Consider the following 19,231-nt stretch of genomic DNA (forward strand, 5'->3'; position numbering starts at 1 on the left):
TCCGGCAGCACCGTGGACCAGAGCCCAGAGGGATGTTGTGGCACCGGGCCAAGGAGGAGCCGCGTCGAAGCTGCCGTCCCAGTCTCGCCTCCCTCCTTGGGAAGCGCCCGGAGCACGTCGGTGCCATGGCAGCCAGGCACGCGGGGGCTGCCAGGAGCGGGCAAGCGGCTTCACCGTGGCCTAACCCTGCTCATCCGCCCCGGCTGCCTCCCGCAGGCAGAGCTGGCTGCGGGGACTGGGCAGGGCGGAGGCCGGAGCGTGCCAGGGCTTTAGTGGCACTGCAAACGGCAGAGGGGGACGGAGCCATCCCAGCTCCACGCCGTGTCCCACCGCGGCAGTGCTGACCCAAGGGACTGGTGGAGGAGCGGGTGCCGGGGGGCTGCAGCATCCCCCGGGGTGCGGGGGGACCCGACCACCTGCTGCGGCGGCACAGGCCGGGCTTGGTGCCTCACCTGCACTTTGATCAGGGCAGTGGCGGTGGCCTGTAGCCCGTACCCTTCCATGTCAGCCGCCTGGACCTCCAGGGTGTATTTGGGGACCACCTGCAGCGAGAGGCTACATCACCCCCAAACTGGGGGCCAGAGCCAGGCGACGGGGTGGTGGTGGGGTTCCTGGGGCTCACCTGTGCCTCCAGCCCTGCCACGGCCACAGAGATCACCCCAGTGCCACTGTCGATGGCGAACATGCGGGGCTGGGGCTGGTCCGGCGTCTGGCGCAGGATGGAGTAGGCCACGATGCCGTTGCTGGAGCTCGTGGCGTCGTCCGCGTCTGTGGCCAGCACGTGCAGCACAGGGGTGCCTGGAGCAGGCGGTTGGCGGTGACATTTCCCACGTGTCCCCTGGCACCGCCGCCTCCTCGGCGTCATCAGTCTCACCTGGCTCAGCCCCCTCCAGCACAGTGCCGAGGAAAACCGCTTCGGCGAAGACGGGCCGGTTGTCATTCTGGTCCGTCACGGTGATGATGATCTCCATGGGGTCCTCCACGGGCTGCCCGCTGGCCGACACGGCGTGGGACAGGAGCTGCGGGAGGCACCGTCAGCCTGTGCACGGTCCCGGGGACTGCCCCCTCCCCATCCCAGCCCCCCCACTCACAATGTATTTATCGATCTCCTCCCGGTCCAGCGGCTTCGTCACCATCAGCCACCCCGTCTCCCGCTCGATGGTGAAGACACCCACGGGGGGGGTGTCCGCCCCCTGCCCCGTGATGCTGTAGAAAACCTTGGTCTCCTTGTCCTTGTTGGATTTGATCTGGCGGCAAGGCGGGGGGGGGGGGGGGTGTCAGGGGGGGCCCGGTGCTCCAGGGACCCCCCCTGCCCTGCGCCCCTTCCCCGCGGGGCCACGTACCTGCGCCAGCTTCTTGGGGAAGGGTCCCCGCTCATTCTCGGGGCAGTTGATGGGGGGGATGACCCAGTCCCTCTTCTGCCGCCGGAGGCTGTGGCCAGGCTCCGTCAGTGTGTCCTGCAAGCCAGGGAGCGGGGCTGGGGGGCCACAGAGGGGGCAGAGCTCTGCCCAGAGTCCCCCCTTCCACCAACACGCAATGGCCCCCAGCCCCTTCGGGAGGGTCCTACAGGCAGGAGGAGGAGGAGGAGGGTGAAGGTCTGGGGTGACATGGCTCCAGCTGTGCTGGCTGCTCCTCTGGGCGTCAGCTGGGGAACTTCCCTGCGGCCGGCTGTGACCTTGGCCGGGTGCTGCTGGGACACCCACCCACGGGTGCCGGCAGGCGCAGGCGCGGGCCACCCGCCCCCGCCCCCGGCCCTGGAGGGGTGCTCAGGACAGCCCCGTGCATGAGGGGCTGCTCCAGGCTAGGGGGGGGAATGTGGATGGAGCCCGGGACCCCCCACCGGGGTCCCACCCCCACCCATGGGGGCCGCAGGACTGGGGCACGTGACTGGCCCCACCTTGGGTTCCACACACACCCAAAGGTGGGGGGGGGGGGCTCTGAGGGCCCCCCGGGGTGCTGAGTCCTCCCAGGAGGGTGCTGCAGACCCCGTGGGACTCTCAGAGCCCCCCCACCCAGCGCAGTGTGACCCCCAGGTCGTGCCCAGGCCCTCCCACCCGGGTGCTGGGGAGGGGGTGATGTAGCGGCTGCTGCCTGATGGGACCCCCCAGCGGGGCGAGCACCCCGACAACCCCCCCGGCAGCCAGACGGTGCCGGGTCCCCGGGCTGGGGGGGTGGGGGGTGTCCTCGGGGGTCCCCAAGAGCCGTAGCCTGGGCAGGGAGACAGGTCGCACCAGAGGGAGCCGCGGGGGGGCGGTGGTACCGGAGGCACCGGGAGGGGCGAACGGAGGTACCGGGATGCCCGGGCGGTGCCTACGGGGCTGCGAAGGGGTACCGGGACGGGGGCAGCGCCGGGGGGACGGAGGTACTGGCGGGTACTGGGGGAGAACCTGGGGGTCCACGGGGCGTACCAGGGTGTCCCGGGGTGTACCGGGGGGTCCCGGGTGGCACCTAGGGGTCCCCCGTATGTATCCGGGGGTACCGGGTGGTCCCTGGGGGATACCGGGGTGTACGGGGGGGGGGGGACGGGACTCCAGGGGAGTCCCCAGGGGGGTCCCCGGTTGGTACCGGAGGTGAGCCGGGCGGTAGCGGGGGGTACGGGGGGCCGCTCTCCGGGGCGGAGCGGGGCGGTACCTGGGCGGCCGCCGCCTCACCTGGAGCGGGGCGCTGCAGCGGGCGGGGCGGGGCGGAGCGGGCGGCGGCCGGAGCGGCGGCGGCGGCGGACGGGCCATGCGGGAGCCGCGCTCCGGGCTCTGCCCGCTCTTCATCCTCCTCTTCCTCCTCCCGGCCCTGCCGGCGGCCGCCGCGCTCGCCGCTTCCCCGGCCCGGCCGTGCGACCCCCCGGGGCTCCGCCGCGGGCCGCTCCCGGCATCAGGTAACCGGCGCCGTCGGGGCGAGGCTCCACCCGGTCCCCCGGGACCCCTCCGCCATCCCCCCGGGATGCGCGGTGGGGGGACACCGGCCCCGAGGGGCCGGGACCGGGATCGGGGCCGGGATCGGGCGCCGGTGGGGCGGGCCGTGCCCCCGGGTGCGGGCTGGACTCGGCTGGACCCGGCTCGGCTTTGCCCCCCGGCTCTGGGGCCGGGTGTGCCCCCCCGGGCCGCGGGGTCGGTGCTTTTCGCGGGGGGCTGGCGCTTCTCAGCGTGTGGGGCTGGCCGGGGTCTCCCCGGGCTGTAGGGCTGGACCGTGGGGCGAGTCCTTCCCTGGGCGTGGGACCGGGCTGTGGGGCTGGCCTGGGCTCCTGCACTCTAGGGCAGTGTCCATCGCAGCAGTGGGGCCGGGCCGTGGGGCTGGCAGTGCCCGGTCTGCCCATCTGGCTCCGCCAGGGCTGGTGCCCCTGGTCCAGCCATGGGGCACCCGCCAGCAGCGCCGGGGCAGAGCTGGGGCCCCGCAGGGTGGGCACCCAACGCCAGGCTGGCGATGGGGCTGGGTGCCCTCGGGGCCGCCCTCCCCGCTGTGGGCAGGAGCGTGGCACCGTGGGCTGTGGAGTCTGGCCGGCCCACGCCGGTGCTGGGCAAGGGCTCGCTGCCACCGGCTCTTGGCCCGGTGTTGCCTTGGCCTGTTCGCCCCGTTCGCTCGGCAGCGTCCCGGGGGAGCGGGGCTGCTCGGGTACCGCAGCCGGAGCCAGCGCTCACCTAATGGCTGCGGAGCACTAAAAGCACTCCTTGGCGGTAAGTGCTCTCGCCGTGTGCCAGGACGGGCCCTGACCTCTGCCCGCGTTGGATGCTGCATCCCGCTTCCTTCGGCCAAGCTGCCGGGAGCAGAGCTGGGCTCTGCTGGGCCTTGCTGGGCCCCCGCCACGCAGCTGCAAAACCCTTCCGTGGGCAGCTCGCAGCCCGGGCATCGGCCGTGCGGTTCCGCCGCCGCACTGAGCGGACACGGTGCCATGTGGGCTCTGCTTGGAGGGACCCCAAGGGCATGGCGGGGTCCGGCCACCCAAGCCAGGGCTGGAGCCAGGCTCTGGACCCCAACCCTGCTGTGCTGCCTGGCCTGTTGGTGGGGAGCACGTCTGGGGGCTCCCCACAGCGGGTGCTGGGGGCTCCTTGTGCCCCAGCACCGCTTGCCAGGGTGGCTGGAGCCCTTCCAGCCCCACCGATGTCCCTTAACGCCACCATTGTGACTGGAATCGGCCCTCGGCGCTGCCCTCCAGGCAGGGCCCTGCCATCGCCCCGGGGCTGGCTCCCTGCCCCACTGTGGGGCAGCTGTGGGGCACAGCTCTCCTCGCCCCACGCCACGTCTCCCCCTGCTCCCGTAGCCCCCGGTCCCTGCTCCCTTCCCTGCTCTCCCGGGCGGCCTCTTGCTGCCGCCGGAGCTGGCTCAGCCCCGCTAATCCCCTAATCCTGCCGCCCGGCCGGGGGTGCGGGGGCCTGGGCCGCATCCAGCGCGGGGCTGGGGGGGGGACGACCTGTGCTGAGCCCCATGTGCCGGCCATGGGGGGGCTGGGAGCCCCGGGGGGGGGGTGGGTGACACACTGGGTGGGGGCTGGGGCAGGGCTCTGCCTGCCCAGGAATTTCCCTTCATCTACGAAACAAAGCCAAAACCTCCGCCCGCGCCCGGCATCCCCTGCCCTGGGGGGCGCGGGGTCCTGGGGCTGCTGGCACGGGGCGGGGGGGCTCGGGGACAGGTTCCCCCCACGGCCGCCGTGACCCCCTGTCCCCTCGCAGCGAGCTCCGTGGGGCCGGACCGGACGGAGAAGCCCGGTGTCAGGGTGTGGGGGGACGGGGGCCCCGTGCAGCCGGGCGATGCCGTTGCCCCCCGGGGTGCTGCCGGCTGGCCGGACCCTGCCACGGTGCCCGTAAGGAGCAGGCGCGCCCCCCAGGTAATGTTCCCTGCCTGCTGCTCCCCCGCCCCATCCTGTGACCCCCCCAACGGCTGCCACTCACCCGTTCCTTCATCCTGCAGGAGGTTCCCGAGGCCGCCGGGGCTCGCACCGCACCCAGGAGGCGGAAGAGGGACTGGGTGATCCCCCCCATCAAGGTTCCTGAAAATGAGAGGGGCCCCTTCCCCAAAAAGCTGGTTCAGGTATGGGGAAGTCGGCCCGGGCAGGGGCTGGGGGTCCAGGCGTGGGTGTGGGTGCTGGGGAGGGGTCTGTTCCCCCTGCCTCTGGGCATCGAGGGTGGGAGCGATGCTGGCGGTGGCTTTTCCCCCTGCACTGGGGCAGGGTGCGTGGTGGGGGGGCAGGGGGGTACTGAGCCCCCCCCATGTCTCCTCCCAGATCAAATCCAACCGGGACAGAGACACCAAGATCTTCTACAGCATCACGGGGCAGGGGGCGGACGCTCCCCCTGAGGGCGTCTTCACCATCGAGAAGGAGTCGGGCTGGATGAAGGTGACACAGCCGCTGGACCGGGAGGACATTGACAAGTACCATGTAGGTCCCTGCTGGGGGGTGCCACAGTGCACCGGGGTGCTGTACCGGCCCCCCCCCCGCTCACCCCTCCGCCCCACAGCTCTTCTCCCACGCCGTGTCCGAGAATGGCAAACCGGTGGAGGAGCCGATGGAGATCATAGTCACGGTGACGGACCAGAACGACAACAAGCCCCAGTTCACGCAGGAGATCTTCAGGGGCTCCGTGCCGGAGGGCGCTTTGCCGGGTAGGACCCTGTGCCACGGGGGAGCTCTGCCTCCCACCAGCCACGTCCCTTGGGAGAGCCCCGGGACCTTCCCATGGGGGATGTGGGTGCCCCGTGTCCCCTGCACCCCACTCACTGTGATGTCCCTTGCCCAGGCACCTCCGTGATGCAGGTGATGGCCACGGACGCGGATGATGCCGTGGAGACCTACAACGGCGTCATCGCCTACTCCATCCTCGGCCAGGAGCCGCGGGAACCCCATCCCCAGATGTTCACCATCAACAGGGCCACCGGCACCCTCAGCGTCATCGCCAGCGGCCTCGACCGGGAGGTGGGCTCTGCAGCACCACGGGGTGGGCGGCCCCGGCCCCGGGCGGGGGGCTGACGGGGTGTCTGTCTGTCTGTCTGCTGCAGCGCGTTCGGGAGTACACGCTGACTGTGCAGGCAGCTGACATGGACGGTGAGGGGCTGACTGCGACGGCGCTGGCAGTGATCGAGATTGCAGACACCAACGACAACGCCCCTGAGTTTGACCCCAAAATGGTAAGGGGGGGCTCCCCCCCGTCCCCACGGGCCGGGCCGGTGCCCGCTGCGCTGCGGCGCTGACAGTGCCCCTGACCCGCAGTACGAGGCGGCCGTGCCGGAGAACGAGGCCGGGCGGGAGGTGGCCCGGCTGGCCGTCACCGACCTGGACGAGCCGAGCACGCCGGCGTGGCGAGCCGTCTACTCCATCCTGCGCGGCAACGAGGGAGGCGCCTTCGCCATCGCCACTGACCCCACCAGCAACGAGGGCATCCTCCGCACCGCCAAGGTGTGCGTGTGTGCCCCCACCTCCCCCCGTCACTCCCCGCTGTGGGGTGCTGCCCGTCTCCTCCCCTCTCCCAGGGTCTGGACTACGAGGCTAAGAAGCAGTTCGTGCTTCACGTGGCCGTGAGCAACGAGGCCCCCTTCGCCGTGAAGCTGCCAACAGCCACCGCCACGGTGATGGTCAACGTGGAGGATGTCAATGAGGCGCCCATCTTCGACCCACTGGTGCAGCTCGCCCGGGTGCCGGAGGATGTGCCGCCGGGGCAGACCCTCGCCTCCTGCACGGCCCAGGACCCCGACAAGGCCCAGGGGCAGAGGATCAAGTGAGTGGGGTTGGAGTTGAGGTCTGGGGGGGTCCCCGCCACCTGCCGCTGCGGCACCATCTCCCCTCTGCCCCCCAGGTACCTGATGGGGCACGACCCAGCGGGCTGGCTGGCCGTGCACCCCGAGAACGGCCTCGTGATGGCGCGGGACCACCTGGACCGCGAGTCCCCCTTCACCAAGAACAGCACCTACGCCGCTGTGCTGCTGGCCGTGGACGATGGTGAGGGCTGTGAAAGGGGCCCTTGTTCCCGCTGTCCTGCATGAGGGACACGTGCTGCGTCACTGGGAACCACATCCCAGCTCCGGCACAGAGCGGTGCTGGGGGCTGCCTGTCCCCACCCCTGCTCGGGGCATCCCCGGCCCCGTGAGGGTCCTGGTTATTTTTGGGGAGCCCCCCTCCAGCATCGCTGCTCCCCGCAGGCTCACCGCCCGCCACGGGCACCGGCACCCTGCTTCTCACCCTGCTCGATGTGAACGACCACGGCCCCGAGGCTGAGCCCCGGGACATCACTGTCTGCAACCGCAGCCCCCAGCCCCAGGTCCTCACCGTCACCGACAGGGACCTGCCCCCTAACACCGGCCCCTTCCGCGCCGAGCTCAGCCACGGCTCCGGGGACAGCTGGGCCGTGGAGGTCGGCGACGAAGGTAACATCGGGGGGATGCTCGGCACGAGGGAGGCTGCGCCACGGCGGCGTTACCGGTGCGTCCCCCCGCAAGCCGCCTGTCTCGTGCAGGTGACACGGTCACACTGCGGCTGGTGGCACCACTGGAGCCGAAACTTTACAGCGTCTACCTGCGGCTTCTCGACCAGCCGGGCAAAGCCCAGCTCACCGTCGTCAGCGCGCGGGTCTGCGACTGCGAGGGGCCGGTCCATAGCTGTCCCCAGCCACCCCTGCCTGCCACCGGCCTGCCCTTCGTCCTCGCCGCCCTGGGCGCCCTCCTGGCCTTGCTGCGTGAGTGGGGGGTCCCTGGTGGTCCCGGGGCTGCGGGGCTGCACACCCGCCCCACCACCATGGGGCAGAGGGGTGGCGGGGACGTCCCCGCTAACACAGCTGCTCCCCCCAGTCATCCTGCTGCTGCTGTTGCTCTTTGTGAGGAGGAGGAAGGTGACGAAGGAGCCGCTGCTGCTGCCTGAGGACGACACGCGGGACAACATCTTTTACTACGGGGAGGAGGGCGGTGGGGAGGAGGACCAGGTGGGTGTCCTGGGGGGCCGATGCCAGCGCAGGTGGCACGACCCTGCTCCTCTCCATCGTGTGTGTGTGTGTGTCCCCACCCAGGACTACGACCTGCGGCAGCTGCACCGGTGCCTGGACGCCCGCCCCGAGGTCCTGCTCCGCAATGATGTGGCCCCCACCCTCCTCCCGGCCCCCCAGTACCGGCCCCGGCCCGCCAACCCCGATGACATCGGTACCTTCATCGAGGAGGTGAGCCCTGACCCTGGAGGGGACGGGGGGCACCTGGGGTGTGTTGCTGCTGTGCCCCCCATCTGTGCTGGCACTCTTGGTGCATCCCCAGCCTGGAGGGGACGGGTGCTGACCCCTCTGCCCCCCTCCCCAGAACCTGAAGGCGGCCGACACAGACCCCACGGCCCCCCCTTACGACTCCCTGCTGGTGTTCGACTACGAGGGCAGCGGCTCGGAGGCCACCTCGCTCAGCTCCCTCAACTCCTCCGCCTCCGACCGCGACCAGGACTACGACTACCTCAACGACTGGGGCAGCCGCTTCAAGAAGCTGGCGGACCTCTACGGCGGCGGGGAGGAGGACGACTAGCACCCCCCCGGCCCCCAGCCCCCCCTGCCCCACGCCTTACCACTGCCCGTGCCTTGGGGCTGCCCCCTCCCGCCGTGCTCCCCACCTCGGCGCCAGCCCCCTCACCTTCCTCTCCTGTATCTTTCTTGGTTGTTTTAGATTATTTTTTTTTAAATGTATGAAATAAAGGTAGTGTGACGCTAGGGATGAGGTGAGCGGGTGCTGGTGTAAGTTTTAATAAAAAAAAAGTGTTGTTTTTTTTTTTTTTTTTAAAAAAAAGGCTCCAGCCTCTGCATGGCTTTGTGCCCTGGGAGAGGGTGCCGGGGGGCTGCGGCCTGCCCTGGGGGTCAGTGCTGACCCCAGCCTCACCATGTATTCCCCCCCAGCCCCAATGTGGTCCCCCCAGACACCACCCCCCCCCAGCAGCACCTGCCTGCTCCTGGCCCCGGTGTGGGACCCGCAGGCATCACCTCTACGGGGGGGCAGCACCCATGGCCTGCTGGCAGCGTGGGGTCCCCCAGGGTCCCTCTGTCCCCCGTGGGGTGCGGTGCAAGTGCTGGTGGGCACTGGGAGGGCGCCGTGGGAGTAGCACTGGTGTCACTGGGCGTTCATGGTGCGATATCCCTCCTGGCCCTAAGATTATCCCGGACCCCTGCCCGCCTGCAGCCCCCCTGCTGCCACCCCATCCCCCCGGGTGACCCTCACCCCTGGCATGGCGGGGCAGGCATGGCAGCTCCCCGGCCGCAGCGGGACCCCGGCCTGGCCGCACGGCTCCCAGTTAGCCCATTAACCACTGGGGGCCGAGGGCCTTGCTGGGCAGGGGGCTGGGGGGGACGTCCGTGGCACCGGGGTCCCTCCATGCCGTGGGGTCCCCCCTTTGCTGTGCTGGGGGATGCGGGGAGGGGTGCTGGGAGGGACGGGGGCTGCAGCACCCCGGGGCGGCCCGTGGGACTTTCCTTCCCGCGTGGGACCCCCGGGTGCCCCGTTTGCCCCCCGCGGGGTGGGTGCCCGCACCCCCCCCCCCCCCAAATCTCCCATACCCCGGACGGGCACCCACGGAGCTCCCGCGCCCCGGGGCCGCGCGGCTGCCGCGGGGGGTACCGGGGGGTACCGGGGGGTACCGGGGGCGGGGAGGGGGGGGGCGGCACCGCCTCCCGGCGGGGCGGGGCGGGGCGGATCCCCGGGGGGGCGGGGCGGCACCTGCGGGGCGGGACCGGGAGCGGGAGCGGACCCACCTGCGGCTCCTCGGCGGCAGCGCCCCGATCCCTCCGGCCCCGCACCGGCACCGGCAGCCAGCCATGGGGCGGTGGGGTGGCTGCCCGGCCCCGCTCTTCCTCCTCTTCCTCGTCCTGCTGCAGGTGAGGGATGGGAAAGGGGATCCAGCCCGGGACCCTGCCCGGGACCGGGGGGTCCTGCGGGGGGCGGCGGGACCCTTGCCGGGAGTGACGGCTCTCTCCGGGCAGGCCGGCCGCCGGCGGTGCGAGCGGGCAGCGCCGTGCCAGCCCGGCTTCGCCACCGAGACCTTCGCCCTCGCCGTGCCGTGGGACAGCGTGGCGGCGGGACGGGTGCTGGGACGAGGTAAGGTGGGGCGCCCTGGGGACGGGCTGGCTGCGTGGCACGGGGGTGGTCGCCGGGACGGAGCCGTGGCCGTGGGACGGGCTGGCTGCGTGGCGCTGGATTTGGCCACGGGGGCCGAAACTGTGGCCGTGGGACGGGCTGGGTGCGTGGCGCTGGAGTGGGCCATGGGGGACGAAGCCGTGTCTCCATGCCCGTGTGGCACTGGGGTGGCGATGGGGACGGTCTCTGCCCGGTTCCGTGGGTGGCTGTGGGGACAGGGCTATGGGGACGGTGCCATGGCGGTGGGGACAGGCTCAGTGCGTGCCACCACAGGTGGCACTGGGGTCAGAGCCGTGGCTGTGTGGCCGTGCACAGTGGTGGGGCTGCGCTGAAGGGCTGGAGAAGCAGAGGCACCGGTGCTCCCGCCGTGGCAGGATGGCGTCGGGGCGCGGGGGGCAGCGGGTGCCTCTCCCTGGGGTGCGCCGGCGCGGGCGGCGCTGACTCAGGCGGCGCAGACCTGTTGGGGCCGGCAGGCTGGGGCGTGGGGCCACGCAGGCACCCATCCTGCCTCACCCGCCTGCGGGGTCCCAGCACCCGGGGATCGCGGGGGCGAACCCGCCTTTCACAGCTGTGGAGCTGAGCCCCTAGCGTGGCCTTCCCGGGTGCTTCTTGTCACGGGGACGGTGGTGTCTCGCCATGCCGGCATAAACCCCCTGTCCTGGTGTGGCAGGTGCCGGTGCTGAACCCTGCCTGTGGCAGCTGTGCCAGGCTGGACCCCAGCTCAGGCTGCCAACAGCCTCCCTCCGCCACACACCGAGCCCTGGCCAGGGCAGCCGGGTGCCCCAGTGCTGCCGGCCCTCGGGGCGCAGGGGAGGCACCGGCGAAAGGTGTGCCCAGGGATGTGGGTGCTGGGGACGCGCTGCCGCTTTGGGGTGCCCTGCACATCCCCACCCCCTGCCCCATGGGTGCTGGGGGGCTGCACTGTGGCTGGGTGCAGGTTCCCAGGGCAGCGCTTGGGCCGTCGCCATCTGCGCTGATTAATGGTCGATGGTGGTGTGAGCACCATGGTCTGCTGGGGGCGGCGGGGTGGGTGCAGGGCCGAGGGGTGCAGAGCACCGAGCGCCGCGCCGGGGGCTCCTGAACCCCCCTGGCTCTGGAAGGGCTTCGCCTGGGCTGCAGGTATCGAGGCAGGACCTGGACCCTGCCCCACACCTCAGGAATTGCTAGTTCGTTAGCTTTCTGGTTGATCAGTAACGAAGCCACCCAGCTGCAGCAGCCTGTGTGCATTAGGGCCGTGGCCAATACCAGGGTGATGGGCAGCCACGCAGCCTCTGCGTCTCCCTTCAGTGTCTGCAGCTGGGACCTGCTGGAAATCCCCTGTCCCAGCACTTCCAGTTTCAAGTCTCTGGCGGAGACTGGGCATGGGAGGAGGGAAGGGGACGTCTGCCCGTAGGGGCAGCAGGCCAGCCTGATGATGCCCGGCCATGCGGGTGGATGAGCACGGTGGGCACTCGGCACTGCAGCCCCCACGCCACGCAGCACACCAAAGCTGGCGGCCAGGCCGCGGCGAGGGCAGGCTGACGAGCCAGCCTGTAATTAGGCTGATGAGTTGAGCGCAGTGTTTTCCCTCCAACAGGTCTGGGCAGGTCCCGTGTGGCGGCTGGGCCGGGGAGGCGAACGCTTGCACGGGGGCCGCGGTGTCCCTGGGGCTGGGACGGGACCCTGTGGCTCTGCTCAGCGGCTACAGGGGGTGTCTTTGGAGTGGCATGGCCCCACGGGTCGTGGTGGGGGCTGTGATGCTTCCCCATCAGCCCTGGGAGGGGGAACCTCGAGACTCTGAGGTCACAGCGAAACTCGGTTGACGTCAGCGGGTGCGCTTACGGGATGTGCCTCTCACGGAGCCTTTGCCCCAGCCGCCCGTGGGCGGACGTGAGCCCCCGCCACCGTCAGCCGCTGCCCTGGCGGTTGCACAACCTGCGCAGGGCGGGTACCGCCAGGGTGGTGGCACCCGGAACCGTGGCGGTGGTGGCACCCAGCTCTGCCCGTGAGTCAGCCTGTGCCCAGCCCCGGCAAGACGTCTCATGGCTTGAGGGGGCTGCCCTGGTCCCCGTCCCCATGCGGGGTCTCATCCCCCTGTTGACAGCCTGGTAATGCAGGGGGTCTTGCTGTCCTAGCGCCTCGTGGGTGGCGGCAGGGGGCCTGGAAGGGGGAGATCACCCTGAGGGACACCCCCCCCACACCCTGAGCTCCCCTCACCTCCCAGCCCAGCGCTCTCAGAGAGGAGAGGGGCCCCCTGGCCCCCGCCGCTGGGAGGGGAGGGCTGGGGAAGGCTTTCCTTCAACTGAAGAGCTGGAAAAACAGGTTGTGCATGGCAGGCTGGGAAGGGGGGAGCGGGCGCTGAGCACCCAGTGCTCATTGCACCCAGTGCTGGGCTGGGGGCTGAGCACTGCCCACTCGCTGCACCCATCCGGCACGGTGCCAGGTCCCAGGTGCCAAGCACTGCACCTGCGCCCACGGGTGCCGGGGTGCCTCTCCCCACTGCCAGCCCCCACTGCGGCCGCGCCAGGCCTGTCCCAGCACATTCCTGCCCAGCCGGCCCCACCGGCTCCCACAGCCTTTGCTGGGGGGTCTCGCCGTGGGGCTGAGCTGGGCTGGCATCGCGCCAGCGTGTCTGCCCTGGCTGCCTGGGCTGGGTCGGGGGCATTGCAGCGGGCAGGGGGGCAGCCCCCAGCCCGGGGTTCGGCTATCGCTCCCCACCCGCCTCCGTCCCGCCGCCGCCGAATTCCTGGGCTGCGCGAGGGCTGACGTAACCCCATGGGGAGGCAGCACCGGCCCCGGCAATGGCAGCACCAGCCCTGGCAGCGGCCTCATGCCCAGCATTCGGATGTGCTGCGCTGCCTCCCACCCCCCGGCACGTCGCCTTCCCGTGGTGAAACGCCGGCACCCGCTCCACGCGGTGCAGGTCACGTCGGGGCCGATGGCGGCCGTGCTGGGAGAGGCTCCTGCCCGGGTGCCGCTGGCTCAAACAAACCATCTCCCAGACAAAGGGTGTTTGTTCGGGAGCTCCCGGCAGCGGAGCCCCAGCTCATGTGATGCCTGCTGACCACCGCGGTGCTGCTCGGAGCCTCCTCCCGGGCTGGCTGCGGCCCCCCACGTGCTGGTCCCAGCTTCTACCGCGCCCCAGCAGGGTGCCAGGCTGGTGACGCCAGGACGCCATCTGCCCTGGTCTGTGGTGGGTGCTTGTTGTCCCCTGGGACCCCCCGCAGCAGAGGCGTCGGAGGGGCCGGAGGGTGCCCGGGCAGGCTGGGTGCCCCGGCTGCTGCCCTGCGCCAGGGTGCACCGGGGCCGGCACCTTCCTGCCACACAGGCTGATGTCCCCCTCCTGCAGCCGGAGCCGTCCCTGCTGCAGACATGTGGCCGTGGTCACTGGCCATGCGGGGGCTTGGGGACCCCCATGGGTCCCCAGTCACTGGGGTACTGTAACCCACCGGCCTGTGGTGCCCTGTGGATCAGCCCTGGCAGCCCCTGGGGCCCCCCCGGCAAGGCGGCTGGGTGCCAGCACAGGTGAGCAGGCACTGACCTTGTTTTTATTTGAAAAGCAGCCAGAGCAGTGCCAGCACCCTCTGCCCGCTGCCACGGGCACGGCAGCGGTGACGCAGGGGTGCACCGTGCGGGGATGTGATGCGCGCGGTGCCGTGCTGTACGCGGTGCTATCGACAGGGCTGTGCCACGCACAGCGGGGGCGTGCTGTGCTCGGGTGCCACGGGCGGGCAGGGATCGCGTGGTAGGACAGGTTGTGCCATGCCCGGTCCCACACCGAAGCCACGACAGGGATGCGCTGTGCGTTGTGCTGCGCGTCCTGCCCTGGGGCAGCTCCACAAGACCCCTGCCCACTCGCTCTCCCTGCCCCCAGTGAGCTTTGCGGACTGCGGCGAGCGGCGGCATGCCGCGTACCTCTCGGATGACAGGCGCTTCAGGGTGAGCAGGAACGGTGTGGTCTCTGCGACCCGGCCCGTGCAGCTCCAGGGGCAGGACATCAGCTTCTCCATCCACACCTGGGATGCCGCAGGCACGCGCCATTCAGCCAGGGTGACCCTGCGCAGGCAGCAGCACCATCACCGCCACCACCGGCAGCGGCAGGTAAAGCGTAGCCCCTCTCCCCTGGGGTCGCTGCAGCCCCTCTCCCCCGGGCAGAGCGTGCAGACGGCTTGGCATGGTGCTGGCGCCGAGCTGAGCCACTCGCCCTACAGGACGCGATGCCCGATGTGCTGATCTTCCCCGAGCCTGGCCACGGCCTCCGGCGGCAGAAGAGGGACTGGGTCATCCCCCCCATCAACTGCCCCGAGAATGAGCGGGGACCCTTCCCCAAGAAGCTGGTACAGGTACGTAGCCCTGCGGGGAAGGGGCACAGGGCAGGGGGGGTCCCTGGAGCACCGGGCCCCCCCTGACACACCCCCCCCCCCCCGCCTTGCCGCCAGATCAAATCCAACAAGGACAAGGAGACCAAGGTTTTCTACAGCATCACGGGGCAGGGGGCGGACACCCCCCCCGTGGGTGTCTTCACCATCGAGCGGGAGACGGGGTGGCTGATGGTGACGAAGCCGCTGGACCGGGAGGAGATCGATAAATACATTGTGAGTGGGGGGGCTGGGATGGGGAGGGGGCAGTCCCCAGGACCGTGCACAGGCTGACGGTGCCTCCCGCAGCTCCTGTCCCACGCCGTGTCGGCCAGCGGGCAGCCCGTGGAGGACCCCATGGAGATCATCATCACCGTGACGGACCAGAACGACAACCGGCCCGTCTTCACCAAGCAAGTCTTCATCGGCTACATTGAGGAGAATGCGAAGCCAGGTGCGTGGGGGACCGGCGAGCCAGGGGCCCCATGGCCGCGGCCACACAGAGCCCTGAGCCAGAGCTGTGCTGGGGTGTCCAATGGCTTTTGTCCCACGAGTAACATCTCCTCTGCTTGTCCCCATGCCCAGGCACGTCTGTGATGACCGTGAACGCCACGGATGCAGACGATGGGGTCAATGTGAACAACGGCATCATCGCCTACTCCATCGTCAGCGAGGAGCCCAAAAGCGCACAACAGATGTTCACAATCAACCCGCAGAAGGGCATCATCAGCGTCATTGGCACGGGGCTGGACCGGGAGGTGGGCACACTCACCGCGTCCCAGGGGACTGCACGGCAGCTCCGTGGTGGGACTTGCAGCGGGGAGCCAGTGATGCTGGAGCCCTGGTGTCCGGCCAGTTTGGGGACTTGCCATCTGTGGGTCACTGGCCCCTGCTCTGGGGGTTTCTGCAGTGCCAAGCCCATTGGGGATCTGCACTGGGGACGTTGCAGGGACCCTCAGCCCTGCCGAGCCCTGGGAGCGGGTGGCTACCAGCCCTTTGGGTGGGTAGCGGGGATGTCAGCAAGCGTGTGTGGCTGGAGAAGGGTGGAAGAGCAGGCAGGCGATGCCCCCGGAGGAAGGGGACACACCGGACCCCATCCCTGCCCTAACCGTGGTGATTTCGGCTTGCAGACCACTCCCAACTACACGCTGATCATCCAGGCTGCGGACCAGGAGGGCACTGGCCTGACCACGACCGCCACCGCCATTGTGGAAGTCACCGATGCCAACGACAACCCTCCCATCTTTGACCCCACCATGGTATCCGAGCCGGCTCCCGCGAGCCGCTGCCCTCCCTGGGCCATCATGGCACGAGCCCCCCTGTCCTGGGGTGCCTGGGACCCTGCGGGTGACTGTCCCCATCCCCTCTCTTGCAGTACGAGGGGACAGTAAACGAGAACGAGGTGGGGGTGGTGGTGGCCCGACTGCATGTGACAGACCGGGACATGCAGGGCTCCCCTGCCTGGCAAGCCGTCTACCGCATCAAGAGTGGGGACCAGGACGGCGACTTCAGCATCACCACCGACCCCAAAACCAATGATGGCATCCTGAAAACTGCCAAGGTGGGTCCTGCCGTCATGCAGCTGCCCCGGTGTTGGCTGCCTCCCTGCAGGTGCTACCCGGCTCCTCTCTTCTGCCCCTTTCCAGGGCCTGGATTATGAGACCAAGAACCGGTACAACCTCGTGGTGACAGTGGAGAATGCCGTCCCCTTCACCGTGTCCCTGCCACTTTCCACGGCCAGTGTCCTTGTTATGGTCGGAGACACGAATGAAGCCCCCATCTTCGTGCCCCCAGTCAAGAAGGTGGAGGTGATGGAGGACCTGCCACTGGGGCATCAGGTCACCTCCTACACGGCCCAGGACCCAGACAAGGATCAGAGGCAGAAAATCACGTGAGTGGTGGGGGTTGGTGGTGGTGGGCAATGCTGGGGTGCCCAGGGGCCTGTGCTGTGTGCCCCTTCCCACCCGGCAGAGCGTCTCCCCCCCAGTGATCCCTTGTTTGCCCCAGGTACCGCATGGGTAGCGACCCCGCGGGGTGGCTGGCCATCGACCCCGAGAACGGCATCGTCACAGCAGCCCAGCCGCTGGACCGGGAGTCAGTGCACGCCATCAACAGCACCTACAAGGCCATCGTCCTGGCTGTAGACAGTGGTGAGGAGCGCCCTGCCTTGCCCTTCAGGAAGGGTTGCTGCCACCCACCCGTGTCCCTCCGGGGCTCCTGGGACAGGGGTTGGGACCAGGACCCCTTCCCCAGGCGCCTTGCTAACCCCTGGTCCCACAGGGTCGCCGTATGCCACCGGCACGGGGACGCTGCTCCTCCTCCTCCAGGACGTGAACGACAACGGGCCCATGCCGGAGCCCCGGAAATTTGACATCTGCAACCAGCAGCCCGAGGAGCAGATGCTGAACATCATTGACAAAGACCTGCCGCCCAACACCTACCCCTTCCAGGCAGCGCTGGAGCACGGCTCCGGCACCAACTGGACCGTCGGGCTGTCCGGACAAGGTATGTGCTCCCACCTTTGGCGTGGGGCAGTAGGGGATGCCGAGTGAGGCCAGATCCCGGACCCCCTTGGCTCTCTGCGCTCCCCCGCGTGTAGCTGGTGCTGGCCCCTGTGAATGGGGAAATGGCACGTGGCAGAGCCCTGCACCGGTGCCCCCACACTGGGGAGCGAGGACCTGTCTCTGAGCCCAACCCCTCTCTCTACTGTGCAAGACCTGGTGGTCCTGAAACCGAAGAAGGAGCTGGAGCCAGGGGACTACAGCATCTTCCTGAAGCTGACGGACGGGCAGGGCAAGGCGCAGGTGACGCTGATCAAAGCCCAGGTGTGCGACTGTGAAGGGCCGGTCAAAAACTGCGTGCGGCGAGCGATGATCGCTGACAGCCTGGGTGTCCCGGCCATCCTGGGCATCCTGGGGGGCATCCTGGCGTTGCTGAGTGAGTACCGTGGGATGGGGATGGGGTCAGGGCCCCCCTTGCGCCACCACCTTGACACCGGTACCCTCTGCTCGCAGTCCTGCTGCTGCTGCTCTTGCTCCTCGCCAAGCGGAGGAAGGTGGTGAAGGAGCCGCTGCTCCCGCCCGAGGATGACATGCGGGACAACGTCTACCACTACGACGAGGAGGGCGGCGGCGAGGAGGACCAGGTGGGATGCCTGTGCCAGGCCGGGCCCTGCTCGTGGAGCCACTGTGGCCCCCTCCCTGCGGCAGGTGGTGGCCTTGCTCCCTGAGCCACAACGGGCTCTTGGGGTGCACAAGGCTGCCGTGGAGCTGCTCGTCCCCATGTCCCCTGCTGTGGTCACCGGTGTCCCCGGTCCTTCCTGCCCTGGGGTAGCCAGTGGCATGTCCCGGCACGGCACTGCCCGTGGCTGTCCCTCGAGCATCGTCTCCTCGTGTCCCCCCCCCCCCCCAGGACTATGACCTGAGCCAGCTGCACCGGGGCCTGGATGCCCGCCCTGAGGTGATCCGCAATGATGTGGCCCCCCCGCTGATGGCTGCCCCCCAGTACCGGCCCCGGCCCGCCAACCCCGACGAGATCGGAAACTTCATCGATGAGGTGAGCCCTGACCCTGCACGGTGCTCCTGGGGGACGACTGGGGGGCTGAAGCCCACATCTGTGCCAGCACCATCGGGGCATCCCCCAGCCAGTGGCAGCCCCAGCCTGGAGGGGACGGGTGCTGACCCCTCTGCCCCCCTCCCCAGAACCTGAAGGCGGCCGACACAGACCCCACGGCCCCCCCTTACGACTCCCTGCTGGTGTTCGACTACGAGGGCAGCGGCTCAGAGGCCACCTCGCTCAGCTCCCTCAACTCCTCCGCCTCCGACCGCGACCAGGACTACGACTACCTCAACGACTGGGGCAGCCGCTTCAAGAAGCTGGCGGACCTCTACGGCGGCGGGGAGGAGGACGACTAGCACCCCCCTACCCCAGCACCCCCCTGGCCGGCAGCCGCCTGGTGCAGGTGGCTTCACCTCATTTCACCCCACTGGAATCACGTTGGCTTTCACCGAGGGGGTGGCCAAACCCCCCCCTGCAACACCCCTTCAACCTGGTGTCCATGTCCCCCTCCTCCAGCACAGGGGAAGCTCGGGGTCACCGGGGATGGGGGGGGGGTGGTTTCTGGGGTGCCTGTGTGCTTCCTGGCCCCCCCTTGGCTCCAGGCAGGGCATGGAGCCATTCGGTCCCTTCCCCATGCTGAGGCTGAGGCACTCCTGGCTGCACGGGCCAGGATCAGCTCCTCTTCCCTGGTGGGGACAGGCTCCCGCCGCCTCCCTCCCTTTGCCGTAGGGGGAAGGGGTTTCTTTGGTGTTCTCCAAAATACCTCGTGCCCCCAGCCCTGACACAACCACCAACCTGCTGCCGCATTCGGCTTGTGAACCCAGCGCCGGAGAAGTGGGGCGGCCCCGGCACCGCGCCTCCGCTGGAGCGGGGCGAAGTGATCGATAAAACACAGACCAAAGATGTGCCATCATGAACTATATGGGAGGGAATTATATTTGATAGAGTACTTTTCAGGCAGATTTCTATTTTTCTGTGTCCCAGATTATGATATGGTTTCCTTCTGTGTCGTGCCAGGTGTAATTATTGTGCAGTCAATGAAAGGCGCTTGTGGAAATCAAACCGATTTACTGAAATTCTGAACTCTGTGTTTAGCTGTTGTCGGGATTTGTATTTTTTTATCATGGGAAAAGGGTCTGATGTGGGCTGGGAAACCAGCAATAGTCTAGCGTTAATTGACTGTATGCGTTTTATATAAAATTGAAATAATAAATTGTTTTAAGAAAACTAAAACTCCTTTTCTCTGTGGGTGGCTCTACTGGTTT

General features: G+C 69.2%; 3 protein-coding genes across 3 annotated transcripts; 2 read left to right on the top strand and 1 right to left on the bottom strand.

The window, feature by feature from the left end:
- Positions 1-254: 254 nt before the first annotated feature.
- On the bottom strand, positions 255-1,668 carry LOC135314836 (cadherin-1-like). The gene is made up of 6 exons (XM_064459821.1): positions 1,568-1,668; positions 1,344-1,457; positions 1,092-1,247; positions 875-1,019; positions 623-798; positions 255-542 (listed from the first exon to the last, which is right to left on the bottom strand). The coding sequence occupies exons 1-6, from the start codon at positions 1,607-1,609 to the stop codon at positions 270-272; spliced, it is 906 nt and encodes a 301-aa protein (XP_064315891.1). The 5' UTR covers positions 1,610-1,668; the 3' UTR covers positions 255-269.
- Positions 1,669-2,678: 1,010 nt separating this feature from the next.
- LOC135314834 (B-cadherin-like) lies at positions 2,679-8,720 on the top strand. The gene is made up of 15 exons (XM_064459810.1): positions 2,679-2,872; positions 4,662-4,816; positions 4,900-5,019; positions 5,213-5,368; positions 5,448-5,592; positions 5,727-5,902; positions 5,986-6,114; positions 6,197-6,382; positions 6,457-6,701; positions 6,780-6,922; positions 7,123-7,347; positions 7,437-7,655; positions 7,768-7,898; positions 7,983-8,129; positions 8,263-8,720. Exons 1-15 carry the CDS (start codon positions 2,728-2,730, stop codon positions 8,473-8,475), a joined length of 2,535 nt encoding a protein of 844 aa, XP_064315880.1. The 5' UTR covers positions 2,679-2,727; the 3' UTR covers positions 8,476-8,720.
- Positions 8,721-9,647: 927 nt separating this feature from the next.
- LOC135314840 (cadherin-1-like) lies at positions 9,648-19,199 on the top strand. Its single transcript, XM_064459829.1, has 16 exons — positions 9,648-9,812; positions 9,918-10,032; positions 13,925-14,151; positions 14,262-14,393; positions 14,490-14,645; positions 14,718-14,862; positions 14,994-15,166; positions 15,539-15,667; positions 15,784-15,969; positions 16,055-16,299; positions 16,416-16,558; positions 16,689-16,913; positions 17,124-17,345; positions 17,423-17,553; positions 17,820-17,963; positions 18,110-19,199. The coding sequence occupies exons 1-16, from the start codon at positions 9,753-9,755 to the stop codon at positions 18,320-18,322; spliced, it is 2,646 nt and encodes an 881-aa protein (XP_064315899.1). The 5' UTR covers positions 9,648-9,752; the 3' UTR covers positions 18,323-19,199.
- The last annotated feature ends 32 nt before the right edge of the window (positions 19,200-19,231 follow it).

This window comes from Phalacrocorax carbo, chromosome 8, assembly GCF_963921805.1.
Source record: "Phalacrocorax carbo chromosome 8, bPhaCar2.1, whole genome shotgun sequence".
NCBI classification, from domain to species: Eukaryota; Metazoa; Chordata; class Aves; order Suliformes; family Phalacrocoracidae; genus Phalacrocorax; species Phalacrocorax carbo.

What these genes read in the sequence shown, in the direction of transcription:
- LOC135314840 (XM_064459829.1), top strand. Translation starts at nt 9,753, where the DNA reads ATGGGGCGGTGGGGTGGCTGCCCGGCCCCGCTCTTCCTCCTCTTCCTC. An exon ending in AGGAGATCGATAAATACATT is followed by an intron (nt 14,646 to 14,717) that starts GTGAGTGGGGGG and finishes TGCCTCCCGCAG; the next exon opens with CTCCTGTCCCACGCCGTGTC. An exon ending in TGAGGAGAATGCGAAGCCAG is followed by an intron (nt 14,863 to 14,993) that starts GTGCGTGGGGGA and finishes CCCCATGCCCAG; the next exon opens with GCACGTCTGTGATGACCGTG.
- LOC135314834 (XM_064459810.1), top strand. Translation starts at nt 2,728, where the DNA reads ATGCGGGAGCCGCGCTCCGGGCTCTGCCCGCTCTTCATCCTCCTCTTC. An exon ending in GCCCAGGGGCAGAGGATCAA is followed by an intron (nt 6,702 to 6,779) that starts GTGAGTGGGGTT and finishes TCTGCCCCCCAG; the next exon opens with GTACCTGATGGGGCACGACC. An exon ending in TCGGTACCTTCATCGAGGAG is followed by an intron (nt 8,130 to 8,262) that starts GTGAGCCCTGAC and finishes CCCCCTCCCCAG; the next exon opens with AACCTGAAGGCGGCCGACAC.
- LOC135314836 (XM_064459821.1), bottom strand. Translation starts at nt 1,609, where the DNA reads ATGTCACCCCAGACCTTCACCCTCCTCCTCCTCCTCCTGCCT. An exon ending in AGGAGATCGATAAATACATT is followed by an intron (nt 1,020 to 1,091) that starts GTGAGTGGGGGG and finishes TGCCTCCCGCAG; the next exon opens with CTCCTGTCCCACGCCGTGTC. An exon ending in TGGCAGGGCTGGAGGCACAG is followed by an intron (nt 543 to 622) that starts GTGAGCCCCAGG and finishes CTCTCGCTGCAG; the next exon opens with GTGGTCCCCAAATACACCCT.